Raw genomic sequence first — 19,502 nt, 5'->3', positions numbered from 1 at the left:
ATTCCTGTTAGTGATTCAACTTTTACACTATTGAAGCCTGCAAAATTGCAGGACAAATGTCCTGACAAGGACAACTGTCTAGTCATCCGGATGGGTTGAAAACCCAAGGTCCTGTGCACAGCAGTTAAACCCCATTTCATTGCATTTCAGTCTGCAAAATAATTCAAAATTTCGCAGTTGAAGAAGTCAGTTGCTTTTAGTGAAAGTTGCAAGCTGTTAATAACAGCCATGATTTATACTATATCAAACTAAAAGATTATTCAGTTGATCAAATGATAAGTTATAAATGTATTTCATGGTCCGTGACCAAAACCCATTAGCGTAATTCTCTTTGATCTGACCGTCTGTGAAGAAGGCTTCGATATTGGATTGGGGATATAATTGTCCCTTAAATCAACTACAAACATACACAGAGACATGGCTTATATAACATGTACAGGTGGGAACACCCTTTTAAAGGTTTATGGGATATAAATAAAGTACACGGGGGTACTAGTTAATCAAATTATACCGCGTGGTCATTTCTAGCGCGGTTAGATATAAAGGATACAACATTATAAATCAAATTAATTTTAAAACAACTAGGGATAGACGTATTAATGCAGTGAATAAAACCATATGGTACGATCTTATATAATTTGAAAGTGCGCGACGTTACCAAGGCAAATTATCTTGACAGCCAGAAATGAAATGAAATGGGGTTTAACATCGCACTCTAAATAACACATCAACCGGGTAAAAATGCATTATGTAAGATTTGGATAAAGAGCTGTCTGTTCTTGCTATAATAGTTCAAAAATAGATAATGAAAAATGAATATATATAACACTATAGGTTTATTTTAGGTTAAAGAAAAGTGTTTTGTTTAATATAGAAATCTTTACCTACATGATGTGTGACAAAAATTAGGTTAATGAAGTAGCTTGCATTACTCTGCTACTATCTTAGTCTAACTCACAGACAATCATTCAGTGCTCAGGGGATCACCATACCTTTAGCCTCCTCGGCTTAGAGGCTAGGGCGAACACATCATCCTGGCGCGAACCTTATGTAGAACTAACAAGAAGTATGTGGCTCTTGCCACGTTTAAGCCGTTAGGTTGAGTTAGAAAGGGTATTAAACTCAGACCGTGGAGATTTTAATAACTCGAAAAGTAACTATCATAGATATTGTAGTTTCGTGTATGTAACCGTTGTAGTTTGCTGTATTCGTTAGATAAACTTAGTAACAACATATACGGCGTTCCAGAGTCAATTAATTGATGATTGAGATAATTCACCCAACAACGTGAAGTCCAAGCAAGGTCCTAGACGCTCATCTGTCCCCATAGTGTCACATATAATTCCTTTTTGGTACCGCGACACAGGATATTGTCACATATAATTCCTTTTTGGTACCGCGACACAGGATAGTGTCACATATATTAAAAATTTTATTCAAATTATTTTTTCTGAGCCAAGTTATCACCGTTTATAGTTTTGACAAGATGTGTACATTGAATGTTTATTATCGTAACAACAGTAGTGATACATTCGACTCTTAGCCTCACTTCTCCATTATTAAATTAAATCATTAAATTTTTCTAATCTCGTTAAAGGCCTAAAGAAAGACCCGCGATAGGCAAATATACTTAGCAAACAGTAAAGTAATACAGCAGGAACAAAACAATATAGGCCTTTTCATCAAAGTCAGAGAAGTTGGGGAAAGATTAAAAATAGAGATTTCTTGACGAAACGTCGCTCAGTAACAAACATTATATTCGTTGCAGGGGGACTACACTACACAAAATTTATACAAAAACAAATACGCGGACAGGAAATCGTACTCAGGAAAACACAAACATACAGACAATTCAAAAAAAATGTGCCCGGATTAGCTATGATGGGGCTTTGAGCATGCTGAGACCCTAACCTAACCCAAGTAACCACAACTTAGCCTGTATTATTTCACACACATGGATGTAACTATACTAATGTCTAAGAGAAAGTATACACTGTGCATTTTGTGCTGCATCAACCAAAGTCGTTTTTCCATGGTAGGCCTATACAGTATTTGGGTAGAATGTCAATTTGTTTCACATTTTTATTTTGCTTAGAAATGTTGAGTTTGGACGCAAGAGACAAACTCAGTAATGCTTTATCAAATGTTTTTAATCTAAACAAAACTTAGTCATACTTTTAGTGTGTATACTTTCTTTTGGACATCAGTATAAATCAAACCTAATTTGAAGTCGGCCAATCTGATTAAAACACAGATCCTATTTCATTTCGTTTTTTTCTAGTTTAAAATTTCGTTTTACTTGTCTTTACTACGCCATGATCTGGAAGAATAGTTATATAACCTGTGTTTTGGTTGATGTGAAGGATTAGCCAATGAAACGGTCTGTTGCAGCAGTTCATAGCGTGAGATGCACGAAACTGTGGGTATCCTACCCAAAAAACCCCAACGCTGATTGGTTAATCAAATGTCTAACGTCATAGGGTCAAAAACCGCTCGTATGACCCCTGACGCGACCCCCACTACAAGTCATCTTAAATCGAAGCCATTTCTTCTATGCCACGATCCCCGCCGGTAGGAGAATCACTACCGATAGGAGACACGCCTACTCAAACAACTACGTGAAGGCTGATCTATGATAGACATAAAAACAAACCGGCCGCAACACTCGCATTTGTCTGCGATATCACCTCGGTGGAAGCGGACGTAAAACACAACTAACAAGTAGTAAACACTCGCATAAATGAATCATAACGTTTACAATTCCCGCAAAAATCCTCATCCTAGCCTGATCCAATATCGTAAGTAATGTAGTCTATACAGTAAATACATATATTTTATACACACTAAATTATCAAATAATTATAGTCTAGAGGCTAAACGTCGACCCCCCCCCCCCCAAAAAAAAAAAAAAAAAAACAAAACAAAAAAAACACGGATACCTTTTCGAAAGTACGACGAGGACGATTTCGAAAGTACGACGAGGACGAGGCATCATCGGTAACACCGATTTCTCGGATTTCAACCGAGACACGGGCCACCATGGATTGAATAGGAAGGGGCGCCAAATGTCCAAGACTGATAATCCTACGGGTCGAGGGTACCATCGCTGCCAATAACAGATGGAGTCCTAGGGCCGACCATATACGTCGTTTTTTTGCGCAACTGAGAATTTTTCTCTTTTTTTTTGGAAGGGGGGGGGGGGTGCTAATCCGGCGCTGTGTAGGCTATACGTTCAGTAGGCATATACCAACTATAATTATTCCATCATTGAAGGGACAAGGTTCTTTCCCAAATCAAATAAATACCCTTATATCTATGATATCGTTTTCAAAATAAGCAACAATATATATACAATACACAGCATAATATAATATTTTTAAAACAAAAATTATTTTGCCGATGTAAGACGAAACGACCGTAATACAGTTTAAAAGCCGAGATTAAAAAATACCACACTCTGTGCAAGGGAGATAACAACATTTTAAGGCGTGGCGTTAAAGAGAAGTTGTTCTTTCTCCAAGAAATAATTCGACACAAATTAGAAAAATCAAGATTGAATTTGCAATAAAAATACACAATAACACTAAATACAAATTAGGACACACCTAGTAGTATAATAAACAACTGTTTTTGTTTTTAGTATTTTTATTACCGGTACTCGAATATAAAGTTAAACGCAAATAAAATGCGCTTGATGTTTTGTTTCTTTTTATTAAATTTTAGCTGTTGAAAATGTCCTAACTGAGCAACTGCAAGTTAAAATATGTATTCCATTTAAAACTATATGTTATGTCATGCTTATAGTCGTTTTAAAGTCGTATTGCAATATATTATAGAGAATTTTGTGTGGATTTGAATTGAAACATGAGCGCACACAAAAAGCTTTTGAAACACTGAAATTTGCTAAATAACATTTGATTAACAATAAAAACATTTATTAAAATAGAAACATAAAGATTACAGTAGTCTCTGGGAAATTATTATTCAAAAATAACTTTTGAGGTCGTCACTTTTTTTAAAATTCATTCGGAATACTGGATCGTGTTCTAACAAATTGCGCATGCTCAGAGATCTGATTCGCCAAACAATGAGATCATTGACCATGCGCGGGTTAAACCACGTGCTCGGAAGTTCCGATTGAAGACGACATGTGCGCGAAGTAGCGGTGAAAACAGAAAAAGGCATTGTGAATTAAAGAACTAGTTCAAAATTGAAAATGGCTGACGAAATGGAAGCTACACCAAGTACCACCAGTCCTGAAAAACCAGAGGCTGCAAACAATCCCGATGATATGACGTCTAAGGACTATTATTTTGATTCCTATGCACATTTTGGAATCCATGAGGAGATGTTGAAAGATGAAGTAAGAACACTAACGTACAGAAACTCAATGTATTACAATAAACATTTATTCAAAGATAAAATAGTTTTAGATGTTGGCTGTGGCACTGGCATTCTGAGTATGTTTGCTGCAAAAGCTGGAGCCAAGAAAGTCATTGGAATTGAATGCTCAAGTATTATAGACTATGCTAAGAAAATAATAATTGACAACAAATTCGAGAACACCATAACACTCGTAAAAGGTAAAGTTGAAGAAGTTGTTCTGCCCGATGGTATCGAACATGTTGATATTATTATCAGTGAGTGGATGGGCTATTGTCTTTTCTACGAATCCATGTTGAATACCGTTATTCACGCAAGAGATAAGTGGTTGGCCCCTGGGGGTTTAATCTTTCCAGACAGAGCTACGCTGTACGTCTGCGGAATCGAAGATCGTCAGTATAAGGATGAGAAGATCAACTGGTGGGATAACGTCTATGGATTCGACATGAGTATTATTCGAGGAGTTGCCATAAACGAACCCCTGGTAGATGTCGTAGACCCGAAGCAAGTCGTGACCAATTCATGCCTCGTGAAGGAAGTTGATATCTACACCGTCAAAGTAGAGGATATGGTTTTCAACACGCCTTTCCATCTCCAATGTCGAAGAAGTGATTACTTACATGCTCTTGTCACATTTTTCAATATTGAATTTACTAAGTCGCACAAAAGGACTGGATTTTCAACAGCACCTGAAGCACCATACACTCACTGGAAGCAGACAGTGTTTTATCTAGGAGATAATGATTTAACCATTAAAAAGGGCGAAGAGATCAATGGAACCTTCTCTATGAAACCAAACCAACAAAATAATAGAGATTTGGATTTCCAAATAGACTTGGACTTTAAAGGAGAACTGTCTGAAATGACAGAATCCTTAAAGTATAAAATGCGCTAGTTACTGTGATCAATAGGGACAATTTAAATCTGTCTGCATTGTAAAAGTGAAGCCATTAGTTTGAGATCAGTTTTATAAATATAAATGTAATTCCCCGGCTTCAAATACCATGTACATGTATCATTCATCATATTTTCTTCTATTATAAATGTCATTTGGAAACTCTGAGAACTTTGTATAGTGTATAGCAATAAGCATGGATGCTGTTTTGTCCGTATATGTAGGATAATGTCCTACCTACGTGAGTCGGCAAACCTCTGACCAGGAATATGCTCAATAGAACATCAAGATATGGTGCGTTATATTCCGATTTCCCCCAAAAATTGACTGTGCTAAGGATGTAGCTATTTCTAATTTCGATTGTCCTTGATAATATGTATGATTCATTCATTCGCTCCTGTCGTTTTACATCTACTTCCACCAAAGGTGAAATCGTAACTATTTCTAATCTTGATTGTTCTTCAGGAATGATTGATTGAGTGATCAACCCTTTTATAGTGTTCAACACTAATTATTAAATTAACCCTGATTAAAAAATGTCGGACAAGCAAAATTTTGAAACAGCATCCCTGGTGTATAGTTATAGAAGGAAGGGGTGTCATAATTTCTGTATTAATAATTTAACATGTGCCATCCAGTTTGTGAGAGAGATATATAAACATGTTATCTATTTAATTGTCAATGGATTTTTTAGATGTAATTTTTAAAATGATTATATTGTTGTCTAGCATTCTATTAGTTTTGACAGATACCATTCTGAGTGTAAATAGTAGAATATCTTCCACTCTTCTTGTTTTGTACATACAAGTATGATCCATTGGTCCCCCACAAATATCCCAGTGATTAAAAAATAATTTTTACATTCTAGAATAAAATTTGGTTATCATACAGACGAACGTATATGTAAATAACCAATAATTGTTTTATTATTTTACATGTATGTAAACACAAGTGCTATAAAAGAAAGAAAAATCTGCTGGGGTAAATCATCAATAAATCATTACAATAATCATTTTCAGCTTTAATTGCATATTGTCATCTGTCAAACCTCGTGGGTTTTCTCCGGTTTCCTCGCACTGCTAAAGACCCCTACGTGCAAGCGATTATTGACATATAATTGAACCATATGTTAGTCCCGAAATGACCTAGTTTGTGTTGAGTGGACTGGACGTTAAACCCATCTCCCTCTCTTTATTGCATATCAGAGCCAAGATAGCTCAGTGTCTAAGGCTCACTGACCCTCTAAAAAGGAGTTTTTGATCCTGGTATTGGGGTATTTTTCAGTATGGTTGCCCATTGTGAGTGGCGGAGGGCTTTGCTAGGAACATCTTCTGGTTCTTCAGATGGGATAAGAAACCCAAGATCCTGTGTTGGTGAAGAAAAAAAGGATGTTTAAATCCATTTCATTCATTTCATTCATCTCATAACTACTGGTCGCATAATTTGAATTCAAAGAGATTTTTGAAGACTGTTCGATCAGATTTTTTTTCCTATGCATTATTCAATGTTAATTCAAAGTAATAAAATGTGATCAAATTTTTGTCCGGAGATATTTACTACACATGAATCTAGAATTATCTATTGTGAATTGTATTCCAATTAGCGTTCGATGTGGACCTTTAATTCTTATAGCATAAACTGGTCTGTGGAGGGATTTGGGACATTAGATGACTGTTTCAGTTGATGTATGGTGTTTTGTATTACCATACATACAGGAGGTGGAGTGACTGAATGGGTTAATACATGCATTTTAGATCATAAGGGCTGTCATTGAGTCAAGTGGCATGGTTTTGTTTCTTCGCTTGTGTGTGACCTGGAGTAGGGTCAATGTCGAATCTCATGGGTTTTCTCCTGGTTCTCCAGTTCCCTCCCACTATTAAAGACACCTACGTGCAAGCTTATCAAAATAAACCTGAACAATACGTTAGTCGCAAAATGACAGTTTGTGTCGAGTGGACATTAAATGCCCTGAAATGACCTAGTTAATGTTGATTGGATGTCAAACCCCGTTTTCTCCCTCCTAAAATGCAGACTATAACCAAAGTACTTGAAATTATACATGGAGTTGTCTCCCTTCAATAACTACATTACATTTTTATCGTCATGAGAGAAGTGTAATATGAAATAAAATGGGGTTCAGCGTCCTACTGGGCTCATGATGAAGGGCATCTGCCATGAAGTGTGCTTTGAGAGAAGGCCTAGTCTTATTTTGAATTCCAACTGACAAGAGTTCTTTTACATGTACACAATGTGTACACTTGACCTTGGTTTTTAGTCCAATCTGAATGACTATACGTTGTGCCTTGCCAGTCCCTCCGTCCTGCGTCACTAACAAGGAGGAACCACACCAGAAAATTACTGATGAACTTTCTTGGCCACAGCAGGGATCGAACATGGGACCTCCAGGTTAGCAAGCCACCGTGGCTCCCAGGTCTAATAGGTGTTGGAAGTAGGTACATGTTGTTCACAAGGCTAACTTTATAGAAAACATGGTTGCTCATTGAGTAAGGCAGTGGTTCACTGACAGTAAGTCCCAGGTTTGATTCCAGTGCTGGCGGAGAAAATTCCACTCTAGTTTCCAAGTTTGGTTTCTCCTCATTGGTGGTGTAGGATGGAGAGTATGGCAAGAAACAGAATCTACTTGTCAGGATGGTACATAAAAAAAAGGGTGTTGCGTATACTGTATACATTGACCAGTCAAAGACCCCTCGACAGTTCGAATTTGATGATGAGTTCCCAGGATCATCTGTCCAACTTCGTAGGTTTTCTATTGTTCTGCAGTTACCTCCCCCATTCTAAAGACCCGCGCAAACAACTTATTGAATATAAGTTATACAATATGTTAGTTACAGAATGACAAAGTTTGTTTTGAGTGATTTAAACCACATCTCTCGCCTTTTCCAAAAAAGATCCAGTCAAAAATGACTGTTGAACATATGATATCAGGAAACAAAACATGGACATAGCAGCTAAGTCTTCCAAAGCACAATACTTGAAGGACTTGATAATGGGCAATAACTCTGTAAGTAAAAATAAAAAAAGGTCCCACAAAAATAATCATTACAATCAAATCACATGATAAATTTTGTTTTTCAAAGTGATCTAGAGCATCCACAAGATTTTTCAAATCATTTAAAATTAGAATCAATAGGATTCTTCTTGATCCCAAGAAATAAACACTGTCATCGCTGGGTACAAATTCAAAACCAATCGGAAGGTAAGTTTTAGCCTCAAGAGTGTTAACAATTGTTTGTGGAAGGACAGAGATGTGACAAAATATAAAACCAAATTTCAATATGGACCTATACAAAAGGAATAGCTGGGGCGTATAAAGTGTATTTAATAAACCCTAAAATAATACTGACAATAGAGGATTGTTCAGTAAAACTATTTCAGTTTGTTACGAAAATATGAGTTTCTCTTTCTCCCTCTTCCCACCCCCGTGACTGCCACGTTCATGAATATAATGTGGACTACTCATTTAATTCTATATGTAACATTTAATTTATTCATATAATATCACAGTACATATAATTTACATTTCAAACACCCCATTACAATATTTCAAACTGCAAAACTGTTCTGTCTCTGTTTAATAAGATGACCACAATCAGCTTTCCAATTGGTAAAAGGGGAGATAACTCTAGTCCCGACCAGCAGTGTTGGTGAAACAATCAATCACAACCATAGTAACTCTTGCCTAAGTTCATCAGTAACAATAGATGTTGTATGGGTAACCGGTAAATCTTCAGCAATAATAGGAACAGTGGCATCTTCGTCATCTAATCCCTCTTCATCATCCTCTAACTGACATAATAGATTATCATTCTCGTATGTGGGAAAATAATACCTAAAAATAAACAATCAATAATACCTATAAACAATCAATAACATCTATAAACAATCAATAAATACCTATACTCAATCAATAAATAACTTTAAACAATCAACAATTAATACCTATAAAAAATAAATACCTATAAACAATCAATAAATACCTGTAAACAATCAATAAATACCTATAAACAATCAATAATATCTATAAACAATCAATAAATCAATACCTATAAACTATCAATAAATACCTATAAACAATCAATAAATACCTATAAACAATCAAAAATATCTATAAACAATCAAAAATATCTATAAACAATCAATAAATAAATACCTATAAACTATCAATAATGAAATGAAATGAAATGAAATGGGTTTTAAGTCCTACTGTTCTGCTCCTGTATGAAGACGGGCATACGCCATACAGTGTGCTATGAGGGAAATTTTGCCCGGGCAGCAGCACTATCGCCTACTCTTATATCGAATTCCATCTGCCAGGGGATCTTTTACGTGCATTCCAATATATAAATGGGACCTCGTTTTTTTCCGTCTCATCTGAAGGACTAGACAGCTGTCCTTGTCAGGCCCTCCGTCCTGCATCACTGACAAGGGGGAACCACGCCGGAAAATCTGGATGAACTTTCTTGGCCAATGCAGGGATCGAACACCCGACCTCCAGGCTAGCGAGCCAGCGTCTTACCCACTTAGCCACGTGATCCCCACTATCAATAATACCTATAAACAATCAATAAATAATACCTATAAAAACAATAATCAATCATATTGATTTTATACATAAAGGTTTAGAAACCTGATTATTGAAGGGGGTTGGATGGCCGAATGGTTAGCGTGTGCACACTGTATCAAAAGCTCTGTAACTTGTGTGGTTTCGATTTCCAGGTTGTACGTGACAAGGAGTTGGGTTGTCTGTCAATCCTCGTGGGTTTTCTCTGGCCCTCTGGTTTCCTCCCACTGCTAAAGACCCCTACACGCAAGTGAATTATTGAAATAAAATTGAACCATATGTTAGTTCTGAAATGACCTAGTTTGTATCGAGTGGACGTTAAACCCCATCTCTTTCTCTCTCTCTAAACAATCAATAATACCTATAAACAATCAATAATACCTATAAAAAAATCAATAAATACCTATAAAAAATAAAAAATATCTATAAACAAATAATCAATAAATAAATACCTATAAACAAATAATCAATAATACCTTAAAAACAATAATCAATCATATTGATTTTATACATGAAGGTTTAGAAACCTGATTATTGAAGATAAATAAATAAACATGCTGTAAGGATAAACTGTGCTTGAACTGATCAAAAGCAACTATGATTAAAGTTTCTATATCAGGGTCATAAAACACTAAACTGCAAGTATAAAGTAGTTAATAGGTACATTGGGTTAAAAAAGAGAGAGAAATGGGGTTTAATGTCCACTCTTTGGAAGGAACCTAGAGGATGAGTAAGCAACCTTATCCCTTATCACATACAAGCTTGGGATCGAAACTATGTCACATGACTAAATGACAGACAGTATGATCTAAAGCACACCCATTAAACCATACAAGCCGCCACTCATAATCTCTTCACTAATATAGTAGCCAAGCTGGCTCAGTGGGTAGGATGTTGGCTCGTTAACCTGGAGGTCCCGTCGACGTTGGCTGAGAAAGTTCATCAGGATTTACTGGCGGGGTCCCTCCTTGTAAGTGGTGCAGAACAGAGAGCCTGGCAAGAACAGTGTATAGTCATTTGGATGGGACGAAAAAACCAAGAAGCTTGGAGATCTTGGAGCCCGTTCTGGTGGACTGCATCACACATAGAACAACCAATAACATGACAAGCACCAAATGCTTATCAGATTATAGTTCAAATGAGATGGAGTTTAACATCCTACTTTGCTGCACCAAATGGGCTAATAAAGACAGGCTATTGATGACAGGCATGTCCTATAAGGAAAATTTGTCGGAACAGTGGTGCTATGGCCTGTTTAGAATTCCATCATCAGAGAATTCTTTTACATGCAAAAATCCTGAGATCGTATGTAAACCTTGCTGTGCACATGTAAGAAATAAGAAGAGTGAACAGTTGGAATTAGATGGAAAAGTAGACAGACATGCTGCTGTTCAGGCAAAATGTCACTCATAGTCCACATCATGGCATATCATTATCTTCATTATTCTGATTGGTGCGGAAAAATAGGACGTTAAACCCCATTTCATTTCAAAAGCCTCGTTTATTTGTAGAAATGATGTTTTGAATATCGTAAGACTGTCGCAGATAATGACTTTTGGTTAACATTATAAATTGATGACAAATGTCTAATGAAGAAAACTATGTGGGCAAAATCCATTAAGTCGGGAGGATAGCATGTTCTTAATGAAGGCTGGGCATGATTGACAGGTGACCACGCACATAAAAGAATTCTTGACAGTTGCAAATTCGAAAATAAGATTAGTCCGTAGCGCCGCTCTCCGAGGAAAATTACCCTGCACTGTGTGTTGCTGTCTTAACCGAGTCGGAGATGAACAGTAGGATTTTAAACCCCATTTCATTTGGTTTTTGACTTACTGAGGTTGGTCCCATACACTAACTGGAGGTATTTTAGATGTATGACCAGTTGTATGCATATGATCTAGTAATGTCTGTTTATTCTCTAATTCTTCATGACAACCATAACACAAACATTGATATACCTGAAATATATAGCACGAACATTGATATACCTGAAGATATATAACATAACACAGACATTGATATACCTGAAGATATACTCTTAAAAAAAGGTAGGGGATATTGAAATGCAAATACCTATGCAGGTTGTGATATGATAAATAGTCATGGACACTTGACATGCTTTGAGAGTATGTCACAGACGAAGAACTTATCGCTCCAACAGAACCACTGAGCTGCCCATGCGACACGCAATAGCGCCATACACGTGGGAGGGGTTCATTGACAAATTTGACACTTCAAGGAAGGGTTGATGAAAACTGCTGCTTGCTGGTTTATCCTATCCGTGTTTGCTTTCCTATCGGTTCTTTCATAAGATATACTGTTTAGCGTGAGATGTGTTTGTCAACGTCAAAGTCAACCGACAACACTGCAAAAATTAGCCGTGGCACTGCAGGAGGAGTGGGTCAGATTGCCCCAAATCGTGATTGGACGTTTAATTAGGAGCATGCCACGACGAATTGCTGAATGTCTGAGGATTGATGGAGCAATTACTCATTAAGACAAAAATCAAAAACGTCCATTTTCACTTTTGACGGTGTATCTCTTTGCGAGTGAAATGGGGCCATCAGATAATCCGCCCATATGAACTGTTTATATTTATGTGTAGGCAATTGGTCTGTTATTAACATACACTGGTTACCTCTAATAAAAACAGCAGTGCATTTCCGCAGTTTTGTATTGTTTCTGAATATCCCCTACTTTTTTTGAAGAGTATACATATACTGGATATATATTGAAAACATGTTTTTTTGTCCAAACGACTACAAACTTTCTCGGCCAACATTGGGATCAAACCTAGGAAACCCTGGTTAGTGGGCCATCACCTTACTCACTGAGGCACTCTGGATCCCTACTGCATAATAAAGGAGGTTGGGGGGTGGCAAAAAGGGTTAAACATGCGCTTTAGATCTTAAGGTCTGTCATTGAGGCAAGTGGCATGGTTTCGATTGTCCACATGCACTTGACAAGGTTGGTTTTCTCTGAGTCCTCCGGTTTTCTACCACTGCTAAAGAAACCCTACAACCTAGCAAATTATTGATATAAAATTGAAGCATGTGTTAGTCTCTCTCTGTCTACTAAAGGGAAATCGTCGTCTAATCAACCTGTCATTTAAACACTGTAATAACTGTTTTTACACATCACATTTTTCAAAATTGCTGGCACTTTCCAAGAAGTTATAAAGATGAAATCACCATTAAAACCAATCGGCTATTCGATAAGTCAAGTTCTACTATGTTGTTTCATTGCCTGGCAACCTATCTTTTGTATAGGATGGTGAAAGGTTACCATGCACATATTCAATTACTAGTACAGACAAAAAAAGTTAGAAAGAAAAAAAAAGAACTTCATAACATATTCAATTACCAGTACAGACAAAAAAACTTAGAAAAAAAAAAAAAAAAAGAACTTCATACTTATGAATTATAAGACAAAAAACCCCACCACTCAGACTGGTAAATTGGCTCTTTTAATACTTTATGCTGCTTTTATAACATCCGTTATTGCAGGAATGTTGTTTTCCTGAGAATAAAGCCAATTTAATCAGCAATTATTCCATGCGGAAATGGAACTTATCGACTTATTTTTTTGCACTGAATAGGCTAATGAAGACTGGGCTAATGAAGACCGGCATACACCATTGCACAGTGGTGCTATGAGCTAAAGTTTACTTGGACCGAGGCGCTATGACCTACTCTTAATTCAATTTCCAACTTTAAGCAGATCTAAAACATACATAATACACAAGATCTTGGTTTTTCATCCCATCTAGAAACTATTCCATGTCAAGGGAAAACCTGGTTGGAAAATCATCAAGAAATTTTATGGCCAACACCAGAATCTAACCAAGGATCATTTCCTGTTAGTATAGTCACTGAGCCACTATTTCTTGGATTAAGGCACAGGTTTTAGGGGCTGCAGCCAGCCCTGGAGCTTCTTACAATCTGAATGACCTCCAATGATTAATTGAAAGGTTATTTCATTTATGAATATTACCACACTGTACTGTATATCTGGGATGGCTGGTAGGTAACTCTTCTAGACTAGTGACCCGGCAGTACCTGTAGCCCAGGAGCCTACAAAATCTTAATCCGGCTCAGTTTGAGAAATGAAATGGGGTTTGATGTCCTATTTATCTGTACCGTCATGCCTAATGAAGACAGGCATATGCTATGCAGTGTCCTATGTTGGACATTTTGTCTGGACAGTGGCATTACAGCCTACTCTTATTTCAAATTCCAACTGTCAAGGGTTCTTTCACTTGTATGCCAATGTGTACACAAGACCTGGGTTTTTTCGTCCCATTGTCCTTGTAAGGCCCTCCATCCTGCACCACTGACAAAGGGAAACCATGCTAGAAAATCCTCAGGAACTGTCTTAGTGAATCTCCTGGTTTCTTTGCTTGAGAAAGAGAAGAATAAATATTTGAAGTTTACCTGTCGTCTTATGTAGTTAATTAATTTTACTTTCTGGTAAAAATTCAGATTCAATTTAAGCTTCAGTTCATGAAGGTCAAAATCATGTAGTTCCTGAAAAATTAAATAAAAAATATAGCAATCATGAAACCCTTTGAGTTTTTGTCATTTTCAAATAAATAACTGACTGCCGTTAGTCAATTCTGTAATAGAAATGAAATGAAATGGGGTTTAACATCCTACTGTTCTGCTAATGAAGATGGGCATAAGCCATACAGTGTGCTATGAAGGAAATTTTTCCCAGGCAGCGGCACTATCGCCTACTCTTATATCGAATTCCAACTGCCAGGGGATCTTTTACGTGCACAGCAATGTATACACGGGTCCTCAGTTTTTCGTCCCATCAGAATGACTTGACAGCTGGTCTTGTCAGGATCTCCGTTCTGCACCATTGACAAGGGGATACACACCGGAAAATCGTGATGAACTTTCTTGGCCAATGCAGGGATCGATCTTCTGTGATATAATGTTGATATATGTCTACAGGAGTATCATTGTACAGACCCCATGTAATGATGTTAGGGCAGACCTGACCCCATGTAATGATGTTAGGGTAGGCCTAACAACATGTAATGATTTTAGGCAGGTCTGAGCCCTGATGCATTGTAACGGCAAGCCTGACTCAATGTAATGACGTTAGGCAGGTCTGACTCCCACGTAATGATGTTACGGCAGGCCTTACCCCACGTAATAGCGTTATGACAGCCCCCATGCAATGTAATGATGTTAACAGCAAGTCTGACCCAACGTAATGATGTTACGGGAGGCCTGACCCAGACCTGACCACGTAATGATGTTATGGCAGGCCTGACCACATAATGATGTTATAGCAGGCCTGACCCCGTAATGACGTTATGGCAGGCCTGACCTGGTAATGACGTTACGGCAGACCTGGAAATAATGATTATAGTTGTACCTGACAAAATGTCCAATAGGGAATGTTAAACCCTTTTCTCTTTGTACAGTATGAGAGTTTTATTTGAAGCCTGTTTTTGACCAAATGTCATTTAAAGGGGGGATATTTACAGATCTGGAAATAATGACTTGACTTGTACCTGACAAAATGTCTGGCATTAATGAACTACTACCTGACATTTAAAACTTTGTGTATTAAAAATATTATTCAAAACACAAATATGTGTCAGACCAATTGACATGGACCAGAGTGATTCAATCTGATCAAAATACAGATCTATATTTCGTTTTGTTATTTATACTTTCGATGGACTACACTACATGAAAATCTGACCGGTTGTAGCGATAGGTCACGTCAGAGGCTTTTGACCCTATGACGTCAGACATTTGATTAACCAATCTGCATTGATGTTACTAGTGGATTACCCACAGTTTCATGCAAAACACGCCTAAAGTTCGCCATAACAGACGGTTTCATTGGCTAATTCCTCACTTCATTCAGAACACGTCAATGATAACAACTCTTCCAGATCCTAGCGTAGTAAAGACAAGTAAAACGATATTTTGAACTATAAAAATGAAACGAAATAGGATCTGTGTTTTAATCAGATTGAGAGAGATTGTGTCTGGTAAACAGTGAATTTGTGACTAACACGTGCCTTGTTTCTAGTTATATCAAGTTCACTAAAAGACACATAACAACTTCTGTTTGAAGACGAGCGCTGATCTGATTTGCTGTGATGACACGATTTCTCAAGGCCAAGGTACGGATAAATCGATCCTGGGCTTGAGTTGTCGCCCTTGGTCGACCTGAGCGTGGTCTGTCCTGTACAGATTGTGTATCACGGTATCTGGACCATAGCCTGCTTATGACAGACTGAGAAACATTCATCGTCCGCGCCACTACCGCCTGTGTTGTGCCGATCCGTAGCATGCCAAGGGCACGTAACCTTTCATTTTGGGTAAGCCGACGCATATCAAAATTTGTTTTCTGGTCACTAAAACAATTAAACTGATGTTTCCACCCTGGAATTCAATGCCACAATGACTGTAACATTCAAAGTCAGAGTCGTGCAAATCTTGGGTTGGACCCCCATGATGATCCCAAGCATCACCTGCATTCCATGCGGTAGCTATTGGTGCGTTTGGGCATCACATGTAACTGGAAATGTTTCTTCTGTTAGGTTCTATAGTGACTTTTTTCGTAGTCATTTGCATATTTTAGTATTATGCCCCCAAAATCAAATATCCCCTACTTTTTTTGAATAGTATACATAGCAACAATATAAATTCAAGCCATATAATATTCATATCAGTGTGTTTTCTATTCGTATGCCAGCATCATCTTGCATTTAAAAAAAAAACGAACACAATTTCTTTTGTAGATGTAAAAATACCCATCTTTCATTTCAAACAAAATATATAAATTATTAATCGTTTATCGCTAAAATCAAATCATGCCGAAGGTAGTGAAACGTTTTGAGATTTTATCGCTTAAGTTTAATCATGTGAAACGTATTGAGATTGTATAATAACTGAGTAGAAAGGATGTTAAGCCTGGTTAAAGATGCATTATGCTGGGGGGGTAGGTGGCCGAATGGTTAGCACGTGTGAGCTGTATCATAAGGTCTGTCATTGAGTGGTTTCAATTGTAAGGGACAAGGAGTAGGGTCGCGGTTGCCTGTCCAACCTCGTGGGTTTTCTCCGGGTCTTCTGGTTTCCTCCCACTGGTAAAGACCCGTACGTGCAAGCGAATGATTGAAATAAAATTAAATCATGTAATTGATACTCCATTAAACCAAGTATACATATCAAAATAAAGGAAGAAGCAATTTGATACATCCGCTGTCTTCCAGTAGTTTTTTTTTATATAAAATAGAAATACATAGTCCTCAGTTACGGCAAATGCCCCAGTAGTCAGCTAATGTTTTTTTTGTTTATGTGATTCACCATGTAACAAATACTAGTATTTATTTAATTTTATTATTATTTGGGTAAGAGGGGGGGGGGGGTGGCCCATTGGTTAACGCATGCATTTTAGATCAAAAGTTCTGTCGTTGAGTCAAGTGACTTGGTTTCGATTTCCCGCTTGCACGTGACAAGGAATGGGGTCGCCATCTAACCTCGTCCACTGGTTTCCTCCCAAAGCTAAAGACCTTATGTGCAAGCGAATTATAGTTTGTTTCGAGTGGGCGTAAAATCCAATTTATCTTTTTCTCTCTCTCCCTGGACTGTTTTGACAATAATTGACTTTGGTTGTTTATTCCATAGAAAAGGTCTAGCATAGGACAAAGCACGTTTTCCAAGATGTAAGTTAATATTTGGAGATTTTAGAAGATGTACTGTCTGAGAACTGAGATTTCTACTGGTAGTGCAGGTCTTTACAATATTTTTTAAAATATAATATGTGAATTAATTATATTCATTAAATTTAATTTAATTTTCTTTGAGCATGGTGACGGTCGTGGTGTTGTTGGTTGTGCTGCTAATAGTGGTTGTAGTGTGGGGTGTCAGTGTTATAGAAATTATATTCGTTGATTTTTGTCAATATTTTCCATTTCTTATGTTTATTACATTATATTTCTTTGAGTTAAACGTAATTGAAATGGGATTTAACGCTAGACTGGGCTAATGAAGACAGGCATATGCCATATTGTGTCCTATGAGGAAAATTGTGCCCGGGACCAGTGCTACGCCGGCCTACTCTTATATCAAATTCTAACTGCCAAGGATTCTTTTTCGTCTCATCCGAATGAGTATACGTTGACCAAGGCCCTCTGTCCTGCACCAGTGACAAGGGGGAACCGCACCGGTGGATTTCAGTGGATTTTCAGAATGATGTACAGTGAAAGGTCATCTACATGTTGGTACCAAAAGACCTAACGGAATTTGTGGTGGGTCTTTCGGTATTTTGATTAGATTAATACTCAAATAGACTATAGCAAGATTAGATGCATGCATATAACTGTATAGAAATGTTCCATGTGAGCAATTGCGGGACATTTTGGCTGATTTTCGGGACGCGGGACTTTGAAACATTTTGCGGGACCGTCGTCACCCTAGCTAAAACTTAACTTCGAACAACCAGTAAGGTGGTTGTAATTATTGCATACGTCTTGTCAAACCTTCAAAGGCTAATATCTTTGCTCACAATAGAGTAATTTGAATGAAATTTTCAAATTATTCATTTTACATTATCTATTTTCAAACTGTTATAGATGGCTAGGTCTTTATCTAAATCTTACATAATGTATCTTTGATATCTTAATATAAAACCAAAATTGGTCTAAAGCACACACTTAAGACCCATATTCCGCATCCCCCCCCACCACCACGAATGATCAAATTAATACGCAAGAACAACAATGATTGAACTTGTCAATTGAGAAAACTAAACATGTACCAAGATATACGAAAATGTCAAAAACATCAATTTACTGAGCAGAGAAAAAGACACAAAAAAGTTTTCGCAGGGCTATAGTCACAGTTTGGCTCAAGATTCGCATACTCCCACTTACTTGCATGTGTGCTTTTAACCTGTCTGGATGACTGGATGAAAATTCACAAAACAAACAAACAGCTTGTGCTCCTGACTCTTCTTTCCAGTTATACCAATCTCTACAATATAAAAAAACAAAACATTTTGCTAGCTATATTATCAATTCATAAAATGATCAATACCTCCTTCTTGCATTGAATAAAAACATGATTATCCCCCTCCTTTGATCTTGTTGTTGTCATGTATGGTTTCATGATTTGTTGTTTTAGATTTTTCTGTACATATTTGCCTCACATTTTTGTATTACTGGGGGGGTGGGGGGGGTGGGGGCCCTGCGCATGCGCTAAGATAATGGAAAAAAAAAAAAGACTTGTCTGCGATATCACCTTTGGTGGAAGCGAACATTAAACACTAAGAACAACAACATTGTATTACTGTATTAGCTTGATAAAGTTGAGAGAGCACTCTTCGAAACGTCGCCTAAATAAATCAGTAATTGTTCTTCCATAAATATATGTGTTATATAGTTTATTGCTCTATCCAGTTACTAAATGCCTCTAAAAGATTAATAATATATTATAGTTATCTACGGACTACTGTATCCTACACACAGTTTCTTTAAACATACATTATGCAAGAACCAAATCTTCCAATTGCCGGTCTTTCTTAAGGCCTGAAATGTTATCTAAATTATTAATTAGACATTAATTAACTTATCCAGACCATAATCAACTCTCGATGGCATCGCTAGCC

At 37.2% G+C, this 19,502-nt stretch overlaps 2 protein-coding genes across 3 annotated transcripts in view; one reads left to right on the top strand and one right to left on the bottom strand.

Moving 5' to 3' along the window:
* Positions 1-4,096: 4,096 nt before the first annotated feature.
* On the top strand, positions 4,097-6,818 carry LOC126827326 (protein arginine N-methyltransferase 1). The gene has a single exon (XM_050556607.2). It carries the CDS (start codon positions 4,217-4,219, stop codon positions 5,276-5,278), a length of 1,062 nt encoding a protein of 353 aa, XP_050412564.1. The 5' UTR covers positions 4,097-4,216; the 3' UTR covers positions 5,279-6,818.
* A 1,945-nt stretch (positions 6,819-8,763) lies between these two features.
* The window catches only part of LOC126827321 (zinc finger protein 277), a 52,354-nt gene continuing 41,615 nt past the window's right edge, over positions 8,764-19,502 (bottom strand). For both annotated transcript variants that reach the window (XM_056102590.1, XM_050556602.2), the window contains exons 10-13: positions 18,769-18,868; positions 14,297-14,389; positions 11,697-11,821; positions 8,764-9,128 (exon numbers count right to left, since the gene is read on the bottom strand). In XM_056102590.1, coding sequence (XP_055958565.1) covers positions 8,957-9,128; positions 11,697-11,821; positions 14,297-14,389; positions 18,769-18,868 — 490 coding nt within the window. In that variant the 3' untranslated portion in view covers positions 8,764-8,956. The remainder of the gene's footprint in view (positions 9,129-11,696; positions 11,822-14,296; positions 14,390-18,768; positions 18,869-19,502) is intronic.

Source organism: Patella vulgata, chromosome 7 (assembly GCF_932274485.2).
Source record: "Patella vulgata chromosome 7, xgPatVulg1.2, whole genome shotgun sequence".
NCBI classification, from domain to species: domain Eukaryota; kingdom Metazoa; phylum Mollusca; class Gastropoda; family Patellidae; genus Patella; species Patella vulgata.
The sequence above is the reverse complement of the archived record's forward strand: the minus strand, read 5'-3'. Positions and strand labels throughout refer to the sequence as shown.

Coding starts and splice junctions, on each gene's coding strand:
- LOC126827326 (XM_050556607.2), top strand. CDS start 4,217: ATGGCTGACGAAATGGAAGCTACACCAAGTACCACCAGTCCTGAAAAA.